Genomic DNA, 16,969 nt, shown 5'->3' with positions numbered 1-16,969 from the left:
TAGGTCCCTTGTTCAAATGCAGAAAAGACACACAGAAAAGCTCTTCTCCACTGACAGAATCTTGGCTTTGTGATGGACCATGCAAATCATCTGTGAGGGCAAACAAATCTTGCAGCACTCACATTAACAAAGACAGAGAGATATAGATATTTCAAGGAGAACATCTAGGGCTGGAGCGCTCAAAAACTCCAGGCTCCTGCCCATGCCATATGTGTGTACTGGAAGGATATTTGCCCTTCTTCTAGCCTTGTAAAATGTCTACCTCTAAAAACCTGGGAGATCTGAGCAGTGAGGTGCAGAGATAGGGTGGGCAAAGTGCAAGCTGCCTCCAGTGAGATCAGGATATCTGCTCCATCACTACTGGCACAGCCAGCCCTTGGAGTCTAAGGAAAGAGATGAGCCTGCTGATGCACTCTAGGGAAAGGAACATGAGTGAGTGCAGAGGCTGGAGTGCAAGAATGGCCCCTGGCTGAACTTCCAGCAAGCGTAACACATGGTCAAAGCCCTGGTTCCAGACTCTGAAACATTATGCTTGGAAATCCGAGTCTTCAGAGCATTTGCCAAACGTTTTGTTTTGGTTTTGTTTGCTTTGTTTGTTTTATTTTTCAGCTCTATTCCCCTCCAATTCCAGGCAATTGCTTTCAAAAAGTATTCCACCCAGATGCATATATCCAGGCCACATTTTTACTCCAAGCCACCTGTGTGGCAATGTTACCTATTTTTCTCCACTACACTCCTTCTGCTGCAGACATTTCCTGAAGAAAGTCTCCAAAGCTGAGATTTTCATTGTGACTTTTCCTTTCCTACTACCAGAGCCAGCCATGTGCTGTCAGGCCAGCAGCCTGGGCTCTGATGTGCAGAATGCATTTTCCATGCTGAAGCTGAGGTCCCTCAGATGCTCACTCCCTTGCCTGGTCCACTGCCTCACATCCTCCATGGAGCACCCTGCTGCTTAGAGAAGAGAGAGTGATAGAGCACCTCTCAGACGGAGGAGACAAGAAAGCCTGGGGGTCATAGAGTCACAGTGCTGCTCTCGCCCCATACCACATTCTCTTGCTGGTGAGCACACACTGCACACTAGCACAGCATCCCACAGTGTAGAAGACTCTCAGACAGAAAGGACAGAGGTAACGGAGAACGTCCCCTGGTAGCTGATGGTGAAGGGTTCTAATGATTGAGTGGAAGATGAAATCATGATGGATGGAAGATGAAATTCATATTCAGCTCTGATTCACACAGGCACAAGGAGTGTTTTTAAGACAGAATGGGCAGAGGAACCCACCAGACTCCATGGGACAGTCCAGAAACCAGTATCTCCTGTCCTCTGACAATTCAAAGGACTAATCTCTTGCTCCTTGGCAGGGTGGGATGGCTGCTACCCATCCAGTGTTCTAGCACCTAGCATCAGAGCCTCCCAGGAGGCAAAGAGCACTAGCACCCCCGCTTCCTTCAGGGGAGCAGACAATCTCCATCATTTCTAAAAGGGACTGGAGTGCTAAGAAAACAAACTGTTTTGTTTGGAATTGGGAGAGACAGACTACTTCCTTTATTTTTACACTTGTATTTTGATTTTTTTTTTCTAAGAGGAATGAATGACAGTGCCAATAAAGCTTGCAAAAAGACAGTACCATTTTGCCTTACTCAGGAGATATGAAGAATTCCATGCTTAACTCCTGTGCTTCGCAGAGCAAAATTCAGAACTTTGTTAACCCTTCCTTACTGTCTGACCTCCTTCACACTTGCCTCTGCAGTACTGCAACCTCAAATGCTCAAAAAGGACAAATCAAGCAGAAAAAGAATCATGAACACTGTTAACACTCAAAAGCAATTCATTATTATTTTTAATTTGCCTTTTGTTTTTTGAGTCTTTTGGATTCATTCCATTCTTATTTTCAAGACTTTCTCCACAGCAATCAGAGATAAAAACTTCTTTTCATATAAAATGTGAGTTGTGATTTTTTTCTTTTTTTTTTTAACATAATCACAAAACTCCTGTAACCAAGATTGGAGAAAAACATCAAATATTATTAAACTTGCTATAAAAGCCATAGCAGTATCATCCCTCTCTCATATAACACTGCTTCTCTCTTTCTTTTTTCCCTCAAAAACTAAACAAAAACACCCTCTGCACAGCTTTTGTTCTTGATCATTTTATTTTGGTGGTTTTCATGCTACATAAAAATTAGTTTTTATATCAAAAATTATTCACAATATTTCCAAAATAGTTCAAGTTTTTTTTTTCCTTTTTGTGTTTTTTAAATATTTTTAATTTATTTTTATTTCTTTTTTTTTTTACTGCAGCTAGGGTTACAAAACATCCCATTTCCTCTCGCCACCACCAATTCGCTGTCAGTTCCCTTTTACATTTGCATATGTAAAAAACAAAAGAAAATGAAAACGAAAAAGAACAAAACCTTTTTTTTTTTTTAATCATTTACTTGAGAAATAAAAAGTCATTTGGCACTCATGTCTCTGTGGCTCTGATTTTCACCAGTGGAGAGGTTGGAGGTGGGCGTGTGTGTGTGTGCACGCGCATGCATGTGCATATGTAAAAGGGGATGAGGAGGAGGCAAAATTTAGGCAAAGATGGTCTCAGAAGTGGATAGGGAAATATCTGCTGTGCACAACAGCCTAATGGGTGGCCAGTTCACCACAAGATACTAACAGCTCAAGAGAAGAGGAGGTAGCCGTGTTGGGCAGTAGAAGACTTACACTAGAGGTGAGTATTTCTTTTCCTTTTGGTTGATAAGACAGAGCTGATCAAACATGCGCTCAAAAGTAAATGTACACAAGTTAGAAATCAAATACAGTCAAAGCTGACCAGTGTCAGCTTTAGAGACGCTACCTGCCCCAACCCTAGTAGACACAGCAGTCCTCCACTACAGCTCTCAGCCACTTCCACATGTCAAAGGATGAAGGTGCCGGGCTTTCTGGTAGGTGGCATGGCATCGAGATCTGGGCAGATTCACACACCCCACCTTTAAGTCCTACTTCATGGTCTGTGAGACTTTGTTCGGCCCTGAATGGCATTGTCCAAGCTGAGGGGCAGCCCTGTCCAGTTGCAGATATCTCAGGGGAGGCAATGCTGGACAGCTCTGGCCTGGGCAGGGTTATTCACCTGTCTCCATGGCCTTGCTCCCACTCTGGCCTGGGGAGGCCTGTGTGGGGAGGAGGAAACAGAGGGCAGTGAGGGGGTGGCTCAGGCCACTCCAGATCACTCAGCCTCTTTTCTGCCTGTTTGTCCTCTTTTCCCCTCCTCCTGCGCACACATGGGTGGGTAAGTCTTTTTCCAGCTTACCCTCTGGCCTGAGACCAGAGACCCATGAAAGCAAGGGTTCTCCCTTGGGCACCCATGGATTTTGGGTCAGGTCCCTCGGCAGCCACAAGGCCCCTGCCCAAGGAATCACAACAGAATCCACCCAAAAGGGCCTCTTTCCCTCCTCACAGGAGCAATTCCATGTGGCCTTGGGAGGGAGGGACCCAGGGGTCAGATTCCCTCCCCACTTTCTCCCCACCTTCTCCCCACCTCACAGCAGCCTTGGGGGCAACGGCCAAAGCTTACTGAAGTAATGCACATTTTTTCAGAGAAAAATAGAGAAAAAGAAGAAAATGAAGGAAAAGAGAGGGAGTACCAAGAAAAAGAAAAACAAAAGAAAAACAAATAAACAAATAAAAACCAAACATCTGTGCATCAGTGTAATAGTTTGCCTTCTGTGACTGCATAGGGAAGTCCATGAAAAGCTACTTCCCAAAAGGCTGCTGCCTCCTCTATAGACCAGCCCTTGCCTCCAAATACAGATGGTGCTTTGGTCACTGGCAAAGAGACGTTTCAAGATAGCCCTGCCTTTCAGGAAAAACACATACAAAGGAAAGACCCCAAACACAGCTGAACCATACAAACAATAACTGCACAGAACTGAGGTCTCGGAAAGTTGTATTGCTGAAAACACCTCCCTGCTCCCACTGAAAGGACTGCAGAAAACAAACAAACAAATGAAAGAAATCAACAACTAATCAACAAAGACATTATTTCCACATTAGAAACTTTGAAAATGCAAAGCTAAAAAGAGCAGTTTGCTGCATTTCTGACCGCATGTGAGAGAGAGCCTGCTCCAAAGATAAGAAAAGCAACCGGACAGGCAAAGAGTCCTTCAAAGCTAACATCTTTCTTTGCTAAGGTCCACTCTGACCGCTGTCTAGTGGGAAAGTCATTTCCTACAGCACCTCTTGAAGGCTCCAGCTTGCTAGGAGCTTTTAGGTGTATAGCATGTTGATAACAGTAATAATACATAAAATACACACATACATATACTCATACACACATATATCTTCTCTTCCATAAAACACAAGCCTGGCAGAGCACAGGATACAATGTGATGGAGAGGAAAGAGCGGTTGAACATGGTAGAAAGCAAAAGAGGTGAATGGATGTGGTTTGATTGAAGGAGTCACTGGAGTCCAAAGATTATTCTGTTACATCTTATATATATACATAAAAAGAAACCATCAAAGAGGCCCAGTGACACCAACACTAATGGGCTGGTTAAGCAGACTTAAGATGGTGTATATGATGAGGGCACTAGTCACTACGTGTTGCTCCTTCCTCATCTGATTAATCATGGCATCTCTTCAACAGGTCCTGATTGTCTTTTCTGGCTGCAGACAGAGGACAGCAGTGTCTTGTCCAGCAGTTTGGCCAAAGCACTGTACTGGTTGGCACTGTAGGGCCCTCCTAACAGGTTTTTCTCTCTGGTGCTACCAGTGTAGAGATCTCTCTGTGAAATGAATGGGATGAAGGATGGCTGCAGAAGATTCACTCCCTCCCACCCTTCCTATTTACCATCTCCTCTGAAGAGACTGAATCCCCTCAGAACTGGGGATTTGCAAGATCCCTACCCAAATCCAAGAAGCAATGGTGAGGGTCTTCTATATAATGGGCATGGGAGATCAGGCTAACACAGCTCAGCTTGTGTCTGATCCAAAAGCAAGAAAGGACAGGCTAGTGCTTGCTTGCAAGTGGAATTACAGTGCTTGCACTGCCCTGGAAAGCAGCAAAAAGACAGGCAAGGAAGCCTCTTGTTTGAGTCACAGGGCAGGATTGACCAGATGTCTTGTGAAAGACTTTACCAGTCAATTCAGGATTGTCTTCCTGCTCCACTTGCCAGTTAAGGCCTAAGTAGGTAATGAGTGTGGCACAATGGTTTGAAAATGTGGCACAGTGGATTCAGCACAGACGTGAATGAAAGCATGGAATAAGTTTATGGTGCTGTATTCAAACCATCTCCAGGAGAAGTCTGTGTCCCAGCTTTGTCACTGATGCAGACTGGTCCCCCAGACTCCTAACAAAGCAGCCATGCCAGGGCCTACCAGGTAAGCAAGAGCAATAACAGGGCTGCCAAGGTACCTATGGGTGCCCATCACCTGGTTTTAGCAGCATACAGCTTCAAACACTTTTTGCTCAGCTCAAAACATGCGTACACACACCTAAGCACATATACAGGCTGTGGCATCACACATACGAATGTGCGCAGGCTGCATAAATACACATACAAATATGAACCCACCCTTGCCCCCACAAATAGACACATGCAAGAAATACAGACAAGTAGCAATAGGCATGCAACATACACATGATGATCCCAAGCAGAGGGAACCCCTCAAAGCTATGTTCAAGGACGGTGAGTTCCTGGGAGATGAGGCCTGGCAAAATGTATTGCAGGAAGAGGCCCACACAAGCAAGAGAATCCACAAAGGACATTCTAGGCATCTAAACCCCCAGGTAGCTTTTGAGAAGCTTGAATTTCACAGTTATCTGCCTGTGTTGATGGATCTGGTTCCAAGGCCTGGAAGGAAAACAGAGGGAGAAAGCACAAAGCTATCATCCTACCCCTTAGTTAATTTTTGTCTGTTCAGGGGCAGGTATAATCTTTCTTTGGGTGACATGGGACTTACCAGCCACTGCCCATGGATCTAGATAGAAGTCCCATGCAATAGATGTGCTCTCTCCAGACACCCTGCAGATGCTGCAGGTATGTCATGTTTATGGCACATTGAATAAGCAGTGGTAACACAGAAAGGAACCTAGTGACAGTGACAAAGGTAACTCAATGTTTTGGCCGAAAGCTGATTTATGGGATGTACTCCTAAGGAGATGGCTGCCATACAGATGCACATTGTTGGGGTAGCACCAGACGGGCTAGTGGTTTCTGACTTCATTTATGTTTAGAGTTCTGCCAGGAGTCACTCAGATGCACTGTCTCAAACATACACCTCCTCCCAGACTGACTGGTGTTTGCAGTCACGTATTCACAAGTACACAGCCCACTGTGGACCATGCTGGGACAGCCATGCCAAGGACACAGCAAAGGTACATGAGGGGGACATCCACCCTGCTCACTCCTCTGAGTAGAGCACCATTCCCACGTGGCTGTAGTGGTTCCTCCCACCCAGAAACCAGAGATGCATGGTGATCAAGAGTTGGCAGAACCAGCTGGGAGAAGGCTACTGCTCCGGATAACCTCTGGGTATGCTGTCTCTTTCCATTGCTCCTTTCACTGCCCATATACTTTCACACAGTACAGTTTGAACCCTCAGAGACCGTGGCACATGGCAGTACATGCACATACACAGCGAGGCTGACTGACCCTTTCTCAGACTGTGACCAGCAGACCCAAACGTCTTCACAGATGAGCAGCTGGCAGCATGCATGGCAGTCCCAGCCTGCAGAGGACGGTTGGTTGATGGTGATTCAATAAGGACCAATGCAAGTTGTCCAAAACGGGAAGGAAGGAGGTGTCTTGGCATCTGCCTAGAGCCCCTACCCGTTTCACACTGGTTCTGTTTCTGCATATTCACCACGTCACACTCCATCACTCTCTTTCCTGGTGCTAGACCACAAACCCTAGTTATCTAGTGTCAAGTACTAGCTCATATTGACTTGCCAAACAGAAAGGGACAAAATACTACCAGACACTCACTCCCAGGTTTGCAATGGCAGAACATCATGTAGGCATTTAGAAGCCAATGGTGTCTAGTCAATAAAGGGAGGGAGCCCTGTGCTTCTAAAAAATAGCATACTTCTTTCCAGAAGCCTTACTTCATTGATGTAGAGTAAAAGGGAAAGGCTCCACTGACCCTGATAATGGGTCAAACTGGATTGGATAAAAACTATAACTCCCCCTGCTATAAACTCACCAGTCAGCCATCAAGAAAGGAAAGGATATTCTCTCGCTTGGCTTTCTCAGAAAAGACAATTTGTTTACTTCATTGCACTAATTAATTTGCCAGACTGATTGTTTCTTATTTCTTGAGCAAGTAAGAGCAGAACTCCATCTCAGTGAAACTGACAGAAAAGTCAAAAATAACTACCAAATATCACCATCTAAAATCCTGGTCAGGGCTAGAATTTTCCAGGAGATGAGAAGAAGAGGCCTGGCCTTTACTCTTCTGCACAGCATTGCACACTCCAATGAAGACAACAGAGCAACAAGACAGAAGAGGAGCACAGTGGGCGAACAGCCAGTGTAAGTCACTCTGAGGAAAGAGGCATAGAGATGAAATTGAAAAATCAACATGAGTAAAATGGGAAATAAGCAGATAGAAGGCCAGGGAGATGATGCAGTAAACTGCTGAAGAGATCAGAACACCTGAAAATGAGGTTCTGCTCAGAAGAATGAAAAGAGTACCTAAAGCAGAGGAGGTAAAGTGGGTAAGACTGGCACAAAGGGTCCGAGATGGTGCCACCTCCCCTCCCACAGGTATTGGGAAGGCCATGAAAAGAGGGAGATGGAAGAGTTGGCCAGGAGGAGATGAAGGCCCAGAGAGAGATCCCTGTAGTAACAAATGTAGTCTGCTGACATCCCAGAGGGAAGACAATAGGGACCAGGGAAGAGAAAGTAATCAAAGAGCAAAGCACATAGAGAAGGAAACAGCCCTGTGCCTCACACAAACAGTCCCTAGCAATCAACACTGCTTTTATTACAGGAAATTATTAACACCCTCTGCTACCCACCACCCCTCACCAATCCCAAACCTCCCCTGTTTGGGGACCCTTTCTTGGCACACACATATAACATCCAGATAAACTTTCCAAACCAGCAAAAGCAACCACTGAAACAACTTCAAACACCACAGACCAATAAAACCACAATTTAGAAGTTAACTTTCCCACCCCCCCATGCCATTATTTAATAAGGAAATACTGTACAGATATAAAAACCACCCTTTTCCCAACCTGAATATAATTGCTTGAGTTAGTTTCTGTACATATATACACATATATTTACACAATAATGCTGCAGTCAAGAAAGCAGATATGTAAAAGTCACAAAGTGAATACATAAATTAAATAACTACCAGAAGAACTTTAGGAAAGGTCATGTTGTTCCTACTTGGCAAAAACACATTGTGGGACAGAGTCATTAAGTGTACTGCAATGTACCATATATATGTGTGTTTATGTGCGTACGAGCGCACAAGCCTCACAGCTTCCTGCTGTGCTGGGCTTGTTCACGTGTGTTTCACTTCCCCAGTATGTTTCGCATGTGTGCACATGCCCAGAGGAACCCCTGTCCCACAGCAAGGAATTCATCTGACCTGTTGGAGTGCATACCAGCGCTTGCTGTGAGCTTTGAATGGCAGGAGGCCAGCAGGTTAAGAGATCTGTAGCTACTAACACGTTGCAGAGACCTTCCTTTACCTCAGCACCCAGGAGACTGTACCCTTGGCATCGGCAGACCTGAGTCCTGTTCTCTGAGATACAGTTTCACCGCCTTTTTTTACACAAGCAGATTCATGCTGTGTCAGTTATGTTGTCAGCAATGACAGAAGGGTGCCAGAATTCACTCAAATGGCATGGCTAGGAGAGGAATTCGGGGATGCTGAAGATATGAATAAAGAACTCAAAGCCAATTGCTAAGTGTTTTTTGTTGTTGTTGCTGTTCTAATGGCAGACACCCAGGTCTGTCTGCAGTCAGCCCCAGGGAGGTCCAGAGAGCCTGTGATGAGGATGAAGCAATAGCTTTCATATTGCCAGTGAGACAGTCAGCGCCCCAGCTTGCCTTTGAGGGGGAAGGAGGGAGGGAGACACAGGGAGTATAGGTGGATGAATGCAGCAAGGGTCTATGGCTTGGAAATCTATTTGGCTGCAAATTGAAAATAAGCCCTTGTGGGGACGACAATTGGGTCCCACTAGTTACTATCTCGATGTGCCCTGCAGCATCCAGCAGCATGGTAGGTGTGTTCCAGGTGGACACGCCAGGTGTGTTCAGCAGCAGGGAAGCACTTATGGGAAAGAGTGGGTGCGGGGATCGTGGCTTGGAGTCTGTCCCCATTTGTTGCCAGCAATCCAGCTCCTTTCTTGCACACAGCTCCCAGGGGCTCGGGTCATAAGCCAGGCATATGCCACAGAGAGGCAGCATAATCAGACCCTACCCTCTGCCAGCTTGGATTGAGCAGGAAGGGTGAAGTGTAATTCCTTAGAGCAGTGGCGCAAAGAGTCAGCACAAAGTCCCTTCATCAACACTCGTCATCTTTATCCCCTCCCCTTTTTCTTTTCTTTTTGGCAACCAAAAATACACGGGGAAGTGCAACCTCCCACCCTTCTCCATGGGAAGGGCTCATCAAAGGTTGCTTGACTGGAGTGGAGGATGTGTGAAAGGCCTAAGTCTGATCATTGGCTGTGTTCCCAGGCTTGCTTCCATCCGTTGATAAGCAATGGAGGTGGGAGGATATGCCACATTTGATAGAAAGCTCTAAAGCAAAGACTTGCCTATAAAGATCCCTGAGGTATCTCTGATCACTCTAACCTGTCACCACCATCATATACATTCTCTGTCTCCCCCTCTCTTTTGCTGGCAATGTTGCTGTGAGAAACAATCCTGATTTGAAGGTACAAAGGGGCTTTTTTCAAAATGGATGCTAGAGTCTTCTTGGAGTGAGGAGCTCAACATCAGCATGCATTACTGAAGAAGTCCTAAGCAAAGAGGGCCAGCTTGGCAACTCTTAACTCCTCCACGAAATCCTTCAGGACAACATAAAGGAGCCTTCCTCCCCCCATGCACTGGACATCAAAATACCAATTCCCTATGGGCAAAGTTCATACTTGCATATTGCTGAGCATTTTGAACCCACTGGGGTTCTCACCTGGAGAGTTCTGACAGCGCATGCTGGATTTCAGAGGGAACAGGATGAGTTTTTGCCGAGGAGGTGGGGCTGGTGTGCTTCATTGTCTCAACAGACAACAAGTCCTGACTGTAGCTTTTCTTTCCTATTTGTGATGTGACATGGCAAGTTCTGATAGTGCCCTCACTGGAAGGCATGATGGGAGACAGAGGACTGCTACACCAGCATGTGTTGTGTTGCGCTACAGTAAAAAGCTGGTGTGAATACTCCAAGAAGGTTTATGATGTGGAGATCCACGGCTGCAAGGTCTACCTGCCAGCTGCTTTCCACTGTGCATGACACATCTCTGATATTTTTGGAATATTTCCTCCGTCTCCTTCATACACATCTTCCTTCAGCTGAGTACATACACTCCAGTACCACTTCAGAAGAACATGGTTCATGAAATACCTCTCAGGGAGACATGCCTGGGGCTAGATTGAGGGGGCAAATGTCAGAAACATTGCCAAAGACACCTAATCTTTCCCAGGAGGCTGGCTGCAAATATACAGTAGAGGTCAACAAACTGTAGAGGACACAATGGTTTTTGATCGTTATTCTTGTGTGCAGAAACTTTCATAAAGGGGAAATGTTCCCAGCCACTACCCCAGAAAATTCTGGCATTTCCACAGGAGAGAGAGAGAAATGGCAAAGTACAGGATATGGAATATTGTCAGGCTCTGGTATGAAATCCCATTCTTTTCAGGACAGGTAATAAACAGCACATGGGTGGTATTCTAGTATAGATGATACCTGCTGCTAATATTACCTGATTGATTCACTTGAATGCTTAGAATGAAAATACACCAAATCTAAAATTCTAAATATATAATCAGAGTTTAATAACATCATTGATTTATTTTCTGGATTATGAATTACACCCTCCCCCACCCCTCCCTTCCCCTCCCCTTCACCTCTGTCCCAAAGCTTGTTGACCTGTCAGAACTAAAATAAACAAAGCAACCAGAAAAGATCACTTATAGAGAAAGAATTAACCTGATGGACACGTGGCCTAATTTATTATGGGAGAAGGCAAAATACCAGACTCCTGTAGTTAGACCAGTGGTTCAGTCCAGAATTTCCAGTTCTTCTTTTCTGGTTGCCCTAGAGCATTCATTTGAGTGGTTTGTGGCACAGTTAATATTTGCAGAGCACTCCCAGTGTTAACAGTGCTACACAGTATCAACACTAGATAATGATTTTGGCAAACTATCATTTGCCAATCAGTGGAACAAGGGACAGACCAGTTCGGAGAAAATACGAACCAACTTTCACCCCAGAACACAAAAATCAGAACCTTTGAGAAGAGATTTGAAAAAAGTTCCGTTAACTTCTTTTTGGTTTGTTTTCGGCTTAATTTCCCTGCAGAGCCACCCTCCAGGTTTCCTTGTTCCAGGTGGGGAGGGATGTAAAGTACTGAAATAACCACCAACGAGATTAGCTGCCCTTGCCAGCTGTCAAGCTCCCCCCCAAGCCCTTAGGAAATACCAGAAATTCTCACAAGCTTTCCCAGGTCCAAGATTTCTAAACCAAAGTAGCATTGGAGAAGTCTCTTAATGTCAAGTGATGGTCCAACCTGAGCGGCCAACTTGATGGTTCACCCCACCACTATCAAGACAGCGTAGTGCCTTGAGGCCCAAACTCCACAGAGAGATGCTGGTACAGAGAGTTTATATGCAAAAAGGAATTGGGGGTGTTCCCATCAAAACATGAAACCCTGCTGGCAAGGCTTGAAGTGACGTTCCGGCGTCTTCCATTCATGAAGATAAGGTGACTGGGCGATACGGGGGGCCTTGGGGGAACACAATACACACAGGATTTTCCTCTCTCTCGCTCTCTCTCGCTCTCTCTCTCTCCCTCATTCATACGGCCTCGACCCGCGTAAACCGCTTCCAAAAACGCAGCCTGAAAAGTTGTAGAAAACAAACAGAACGGAAACAAACTCCCCTCCCTCCCACCCCACGACCTGAATATTCACGAGAAGAGAAACACCAATTTATACAAAAACGCAATAAAAAAGAAATATTTACAAATGAAAGGAACGCCTTCTTGGTGGCCGCTGTCAGAGGCATCTGACAAGCTGCCGTGTGTTCTGGATTGCAGATCGCTCTGGTAATTTGTTTGGTTTCTTTTTTTTTTTCTTTTTTTTTTTCTCCTTTTTGTCCTTGTAATGAGAGAAGAGGGAAAGAATAAGAAGTTCCCTTACCCCAAAGTTTAAGGGGTGGTATTACAAAGACTCTCCCCCTCTTCCCTCTTCAATTTCCTCAGTGAAATCTAAGAAAATGTTCCCCTCACCAATCCTGCCCACCTTCTCCTCACACTCTTTGACTTTACAGGCAAATCCCACCCTCCCCCCACCCCAGCTTTAAAAAATAAATAAAATAAATAGGTAAATAAATAAAAGGCCTTCTGTTGGCTTAAAAAGAGAAAGATAAAATCAACCAGGGTGCGGTGACAAATGCGAGAGAGGTGGCTATCAGCTCCAAGAAATGTGGCTTATAAAGGGGCTGCCATCGCCATTCAGAGTCAGTCCCCTGGAATGTCCCCACGTCCTTAGCGCAGGGCTCTCTTGACCCTCCCCCTGGTGAGCTGTGGTAATTGTGACATTGGGACAGACCCAGGAGAAACAGGAGGGACTTTGCCACATCTCTCGGGATGGGACAGGTTGGCCCATGCCCCCACCTCAGGAAAAAGAAGACATATGAAGGGGGAGTTCAACTTCTCACTCCTACCATTGCTCCCTTTCCTTTAGTTTAACTTGCATCTAAAATGATACAATGGAAAGAAAAAATCACTCTTATCGATACTAGATGCACCAGGAAAGCTGTCACTACAACTGCAGGGATGGGAAACCCTAGGCTATTCCAGCTTTGCACTTGTGCTAGTATCTCTCTTGCACACAGAGGCACACGTACATGTACACACACATCTCAGCCTTGCACGTCTTGTCTTCAGCCCTCAGCACAAGTTTCTGTGCTCTCTGGCATTTATTCAAGCACACCCCTTGCCAGGAAGACAAGCCATGTACTTCCCTCGTACATTCAATAGTAAATATACATATGTATTTCCCATGGGTGTGCAAACCCTCTTCCCACTTCCACATGTCCAAGAAGGCATCAAAACAGTCCACCAGCACCACCGCCACCACATGCACCCTTTCATGGTGTTTTTTTTTTCTCTCTCCAGCACCATGCCAGCATTGGCAGAGGGCAACCTGTTCCTTTTGTTCCATCCTGCTGGCCAAGGGTAGGGAGGGCAGAAGGATGAAAACCTTTCTTGTCCTGCTCTCCTTGCTGAAAGGACATGCCAAAACAAGGTTGGTGTCCCCTGAAGTGACAGTGACAAAACTCCCCACCTTTCCCTACTCTTTAGCTCTGTTCCACTGTTTGTTATCCAGACACCTTATAGGATTGTGGGTTTATTTTGCTTTCTCCACAGACATTTCAAGTATAAGATTATTGTATATACTCGCGTATAGGCTAACCCATATGATATACTGCTCCCACCCTTGAAATAAGCCACAACTAGTGAGCAATTCATAGCTAACAACTCAGCTCTGCACTCCTTTCTCCAAACTCCTTTCATTTCAGTGCAAACCTGCATCCTCTGTCAGAGCTCCCAGAAGCCTCCCTGACTCCAGGGTTGCTTTTCCAGACTCAGACCCCACTTCCTTTCCAACTGTCCCAGTGGTCTGTCACAGATTCAGTGGCTGTAATAGCCATAGTGAAACCACTAACCAGACCTGCAGACAAATCTTCTCTCCCTCCCCCCACACCCCCAGCAAACAATTCAAAATTTTAGAGTAAAATTTCTCAGCATATACGCAAATATATATATATATATTTCAGCCCTAAACCCCCATAGTCTTCACAAAATAATGTAACGAGAACCTCAGTATACCTAACATATAAGTGCATCATCAAGTTAATCATGTTTTTCCCCCTTCACTTTCTCCACATCTTCAAACATTACTCTTTTCTAGGCAGTTTTAGGAAGAGTTGCCTGAGCAAGCATATGCTCCTGCATGTCCATTACACTGCTTCTGCTGTCTCCTCCTGCCACACACGTTTGTGCGTGCACATGCCTTTCTCTGCTGGGAGTCAGCAAAAGTGAAATACTAGAGTCACTGCTGCTCCCCCTCGCCCCACCCCTTCCCTGTCTTTTTCTCCCCCTCCTGAAATCACGAGCGAGGATATCCAACTCTGACGTCACTGTAAAGTGCAATGGCCAGGAATGGAGGAGAATGGGAGGAGCGAGAACATGGAAAAAGAGATAAAAGGGGAGGGGTGGGAAAGAGGAGGAGGAAGAGGGGAAACCAAAGAGGTGGCACTTGTCACCAGTGCTGCACTACTCAGAACTCCAGTATCCCACAAACTAAGGACGACCAGGGAGAGTAGCCAATGGGAGTGATCCCACCCCACCCTCCCATGCTCCACATCCACCCCCAGTCCCTCCCCGCGCTCTTCCCCTCTCACTCAAACGTCAGACTCAATACTGGAGAGTTTCTCATAAACATGCCCGTTGCTGGAGCCATTGAAAGCCCTGGGGTTTTTGTTGTTAGGCACACAGGGGTTGGACTGGTTCCCTATACAGATGTCCTTCTGGAAACGGGCTGGCACAGCCCCATGAAGGGCTGAGACCACCGGCTTGTTGGTGGTGACGATGGCTCGGAAGTCTGGCCTGGCTTTGGGCCCTCCTGCCACCACAGGCTGCCTGAAGAAATAAGATTTGCTGCCGTGGAGCAAGCATTGGTCATCCCCAAAAGTGGGGATGAAAGGGTTTTGGGTGACCCGGTCAGGGTAGAGCGACTTGCTGAGCATGTATCCCCCGCTGCTGCCGGGGTTGTTGTGGTGGTGGTAGCTGGTGGCGGGCACTGAGGACTTGTTGTTGGCAAAGGTGGTCTCACTGGCTGGCATCTCAAACATGTGGGCGTAGGGGCTCCCCTCCAAAAAGCGGCCCTTGTCCTTGAGGCTGACGCTGCGAGGGGCCAGGGCTGAGTCATCCTTCTGCAGGTCCACAAAGGTGTCGTAGGAGTGCTGCCGGCGGAGCTTGTTGCGGTTCTTCTTCTGCACCTTGGAGGCAGAATTGGAAGGGCTCTGAGGATATTTGGAGGAGGAGGTGGCACTGGTGGCCACGGGCACAGGGGCAGGTGGCTGGTCCAGCTCTTGGAGTGAGTTGTCCTCACTGATGTCATACAGGTTGCCCGCTTTCTTGCAGGCCTCACACCGGATGCAAGCCTGGCGGGTGGAGTTCTGCCCCACCACTGACGGTGTGTAGTTGTGCACCTTAGAAGGGCAACCACGGCAGAAATTAGTCCCAGGCCGGTCCTCCCAGTCTAGGTTGGTCAGGTTCTTCTCCCACGGCGCCGGGACCCCACTTACAACACCATGCTTGTGCTCATTGCTTCCGCCGAACTCACCCGAGCCATGCTTATGGTGGGCCCTGTTTGTGCAGGATCCACCCCCTCCTCCTCCTGTGTCACGCTTAAACTCATCTCCCCGCTCTTTGTAGATATCCGTTAGATCCACGTGTTCCCAGTGCGGTGAATTTTCCTTGGTTCGAAACTGATCCAGGTAGAAGTCCCGTAGCCCTTCCTTGTCCCTGAAGTAGCGCTTGTGGTCGGGCGAGCGGGGTGGGCGCCGGCGGTAGGCCAACTCTATCTCATCGAACTCCCGCCGGGACTTGGCAGAGGCTGGACGTTTCTTCAGGCTGTCCTTGTACTGCTGCTTCCGCCGCTTGGCTGCGTTGCCTTCGATGTTGCCATAGGTGACTGTGTGAGTGGAAATGTCAGAGACATCCGAGCGGATCAGGTCATCGTGGGCTCCACTGCCCCCGTAGCGGTCACTCTTGAAGGAGAACTTGCCATAGAGGTCACCCAGCTGGCTGTGCTTGGCAGGGGGTAACCCCAGGTCCAATGGCTTCTTCCCAATGGACCGCGACTGGGCATTGAAGGGTGGGTTGTCACAGTCATACAGCCCATCGATGGAGCTGGTGCTGCCAATGCTATGGGGGCGGTGGTGGTGATGGTAGTGGTCCTGATATACATTGCTGTCCTTCAGCTGGAGGTTGCCAAAGGTCCTCTCTACCTCACTAATATAGTCACTAAAGAGATTCTCTTCACAGGGGGGGTTGTTGTAGGACTTGCAGTCTGAGTGTGTGAAGCTGCGGCGGTGCTCAGAGATATCGTAAACCGATGACTCACGACGGATAAAGTCCAGGGCACTCTGAGGCGAGCCATTGACCCCTGACAGGTTGGCCATGTTCTTGGCTGTCCGAAGCAGGCGGAGGATGTTGGAATGGGTGTTGTTCATAGTCGCCGTGGGGGAGTTCATTGCTGACTGGCGTTCCTCAATGGCCACACCATGGATGCAGCTGTAGATACCCTGAAATGAGAGAAAGCATGAAGGTGAGTGGCCCTGCTATGAATACACAAAAGGGGTTGTGGGCTCAGAAGCACCCTGTGCATATACAGCACATTTCTGTAGTGTACACCTGTCAGCCTTCCATCATGAAACACACTCAAATGAAATGAAGCTAGATCAGTTCCACTAACCCTAGCTGCCCTGCCTCTCTTTCTTGCCCCTCACATTTTTTTTCTTTTTCCTCCACTTACCTTCCTCTCCTTTGCTTCATGTCATATCTGTAGGATGTAGCAATAACTGCTAGCATCGTAAGAGTTACTCAGATTTAGTAGGTGTAACACAGAATTGCAAATGGGGGAAAATAATATCCTTGGGAATGAAAGCACCTAGACAAAGGATTCTGTGTAGACAAGAGGAAGAAGGTCTATTTTGCCCCTTGAAATTCAT

At 46.8% G+C, this 16,969-nt stretch overlaps 1 protein-coding gene across 5 annotated transcripts in view; it reads right to left on the bottom strand.

The window, feature by feature from the left end:
- Positions 1–1,442: 1,442 nt before the first annotated feature.
- The window catches only part of GRIN2B (glutamate ionotropic receptor NMDA type subunit 2B), a 227,733-nt gene continuing 212,206 nt past the window's right edge, over positions 1,443–16,969 (bottom strand). For all 5 annotated transcript variants that reach the window (XM_066993879.1, XM_048053870.2, XM_066993897.1 and 2 more), the window contains one exon: positions 1,443–16,543. In XM_066993879.1, the coding sequence (XP_066849980.1) occupies positions 14,636–16,543 (1,908 nt within the window). In that variant the 3' untranslated portion in view covers positions 1,443–14,635. The remainder of the gene's footprint in view (positions 16,544–16,969) is intronic.

This window comes from Anser cygnoides, chromosome 1, assembly GCF_040182565.1.
Source record: "Anser cygnoides isolate HZ-2024a breed goose chromosome 1, Taihu_goose_T2T_genome, whole genome shotgun sequence".
Classification (NCBI taxonomy): Eukaryota; Metazoa; Chordata; class Aves; order Anseriformes; family Anatidae; genus Anser; species Anser cygnoides.
Note: the sequence above shows the minus strand (reverse complement) of the source record. Positions and strands in the feature narration are given on the sequence as shown.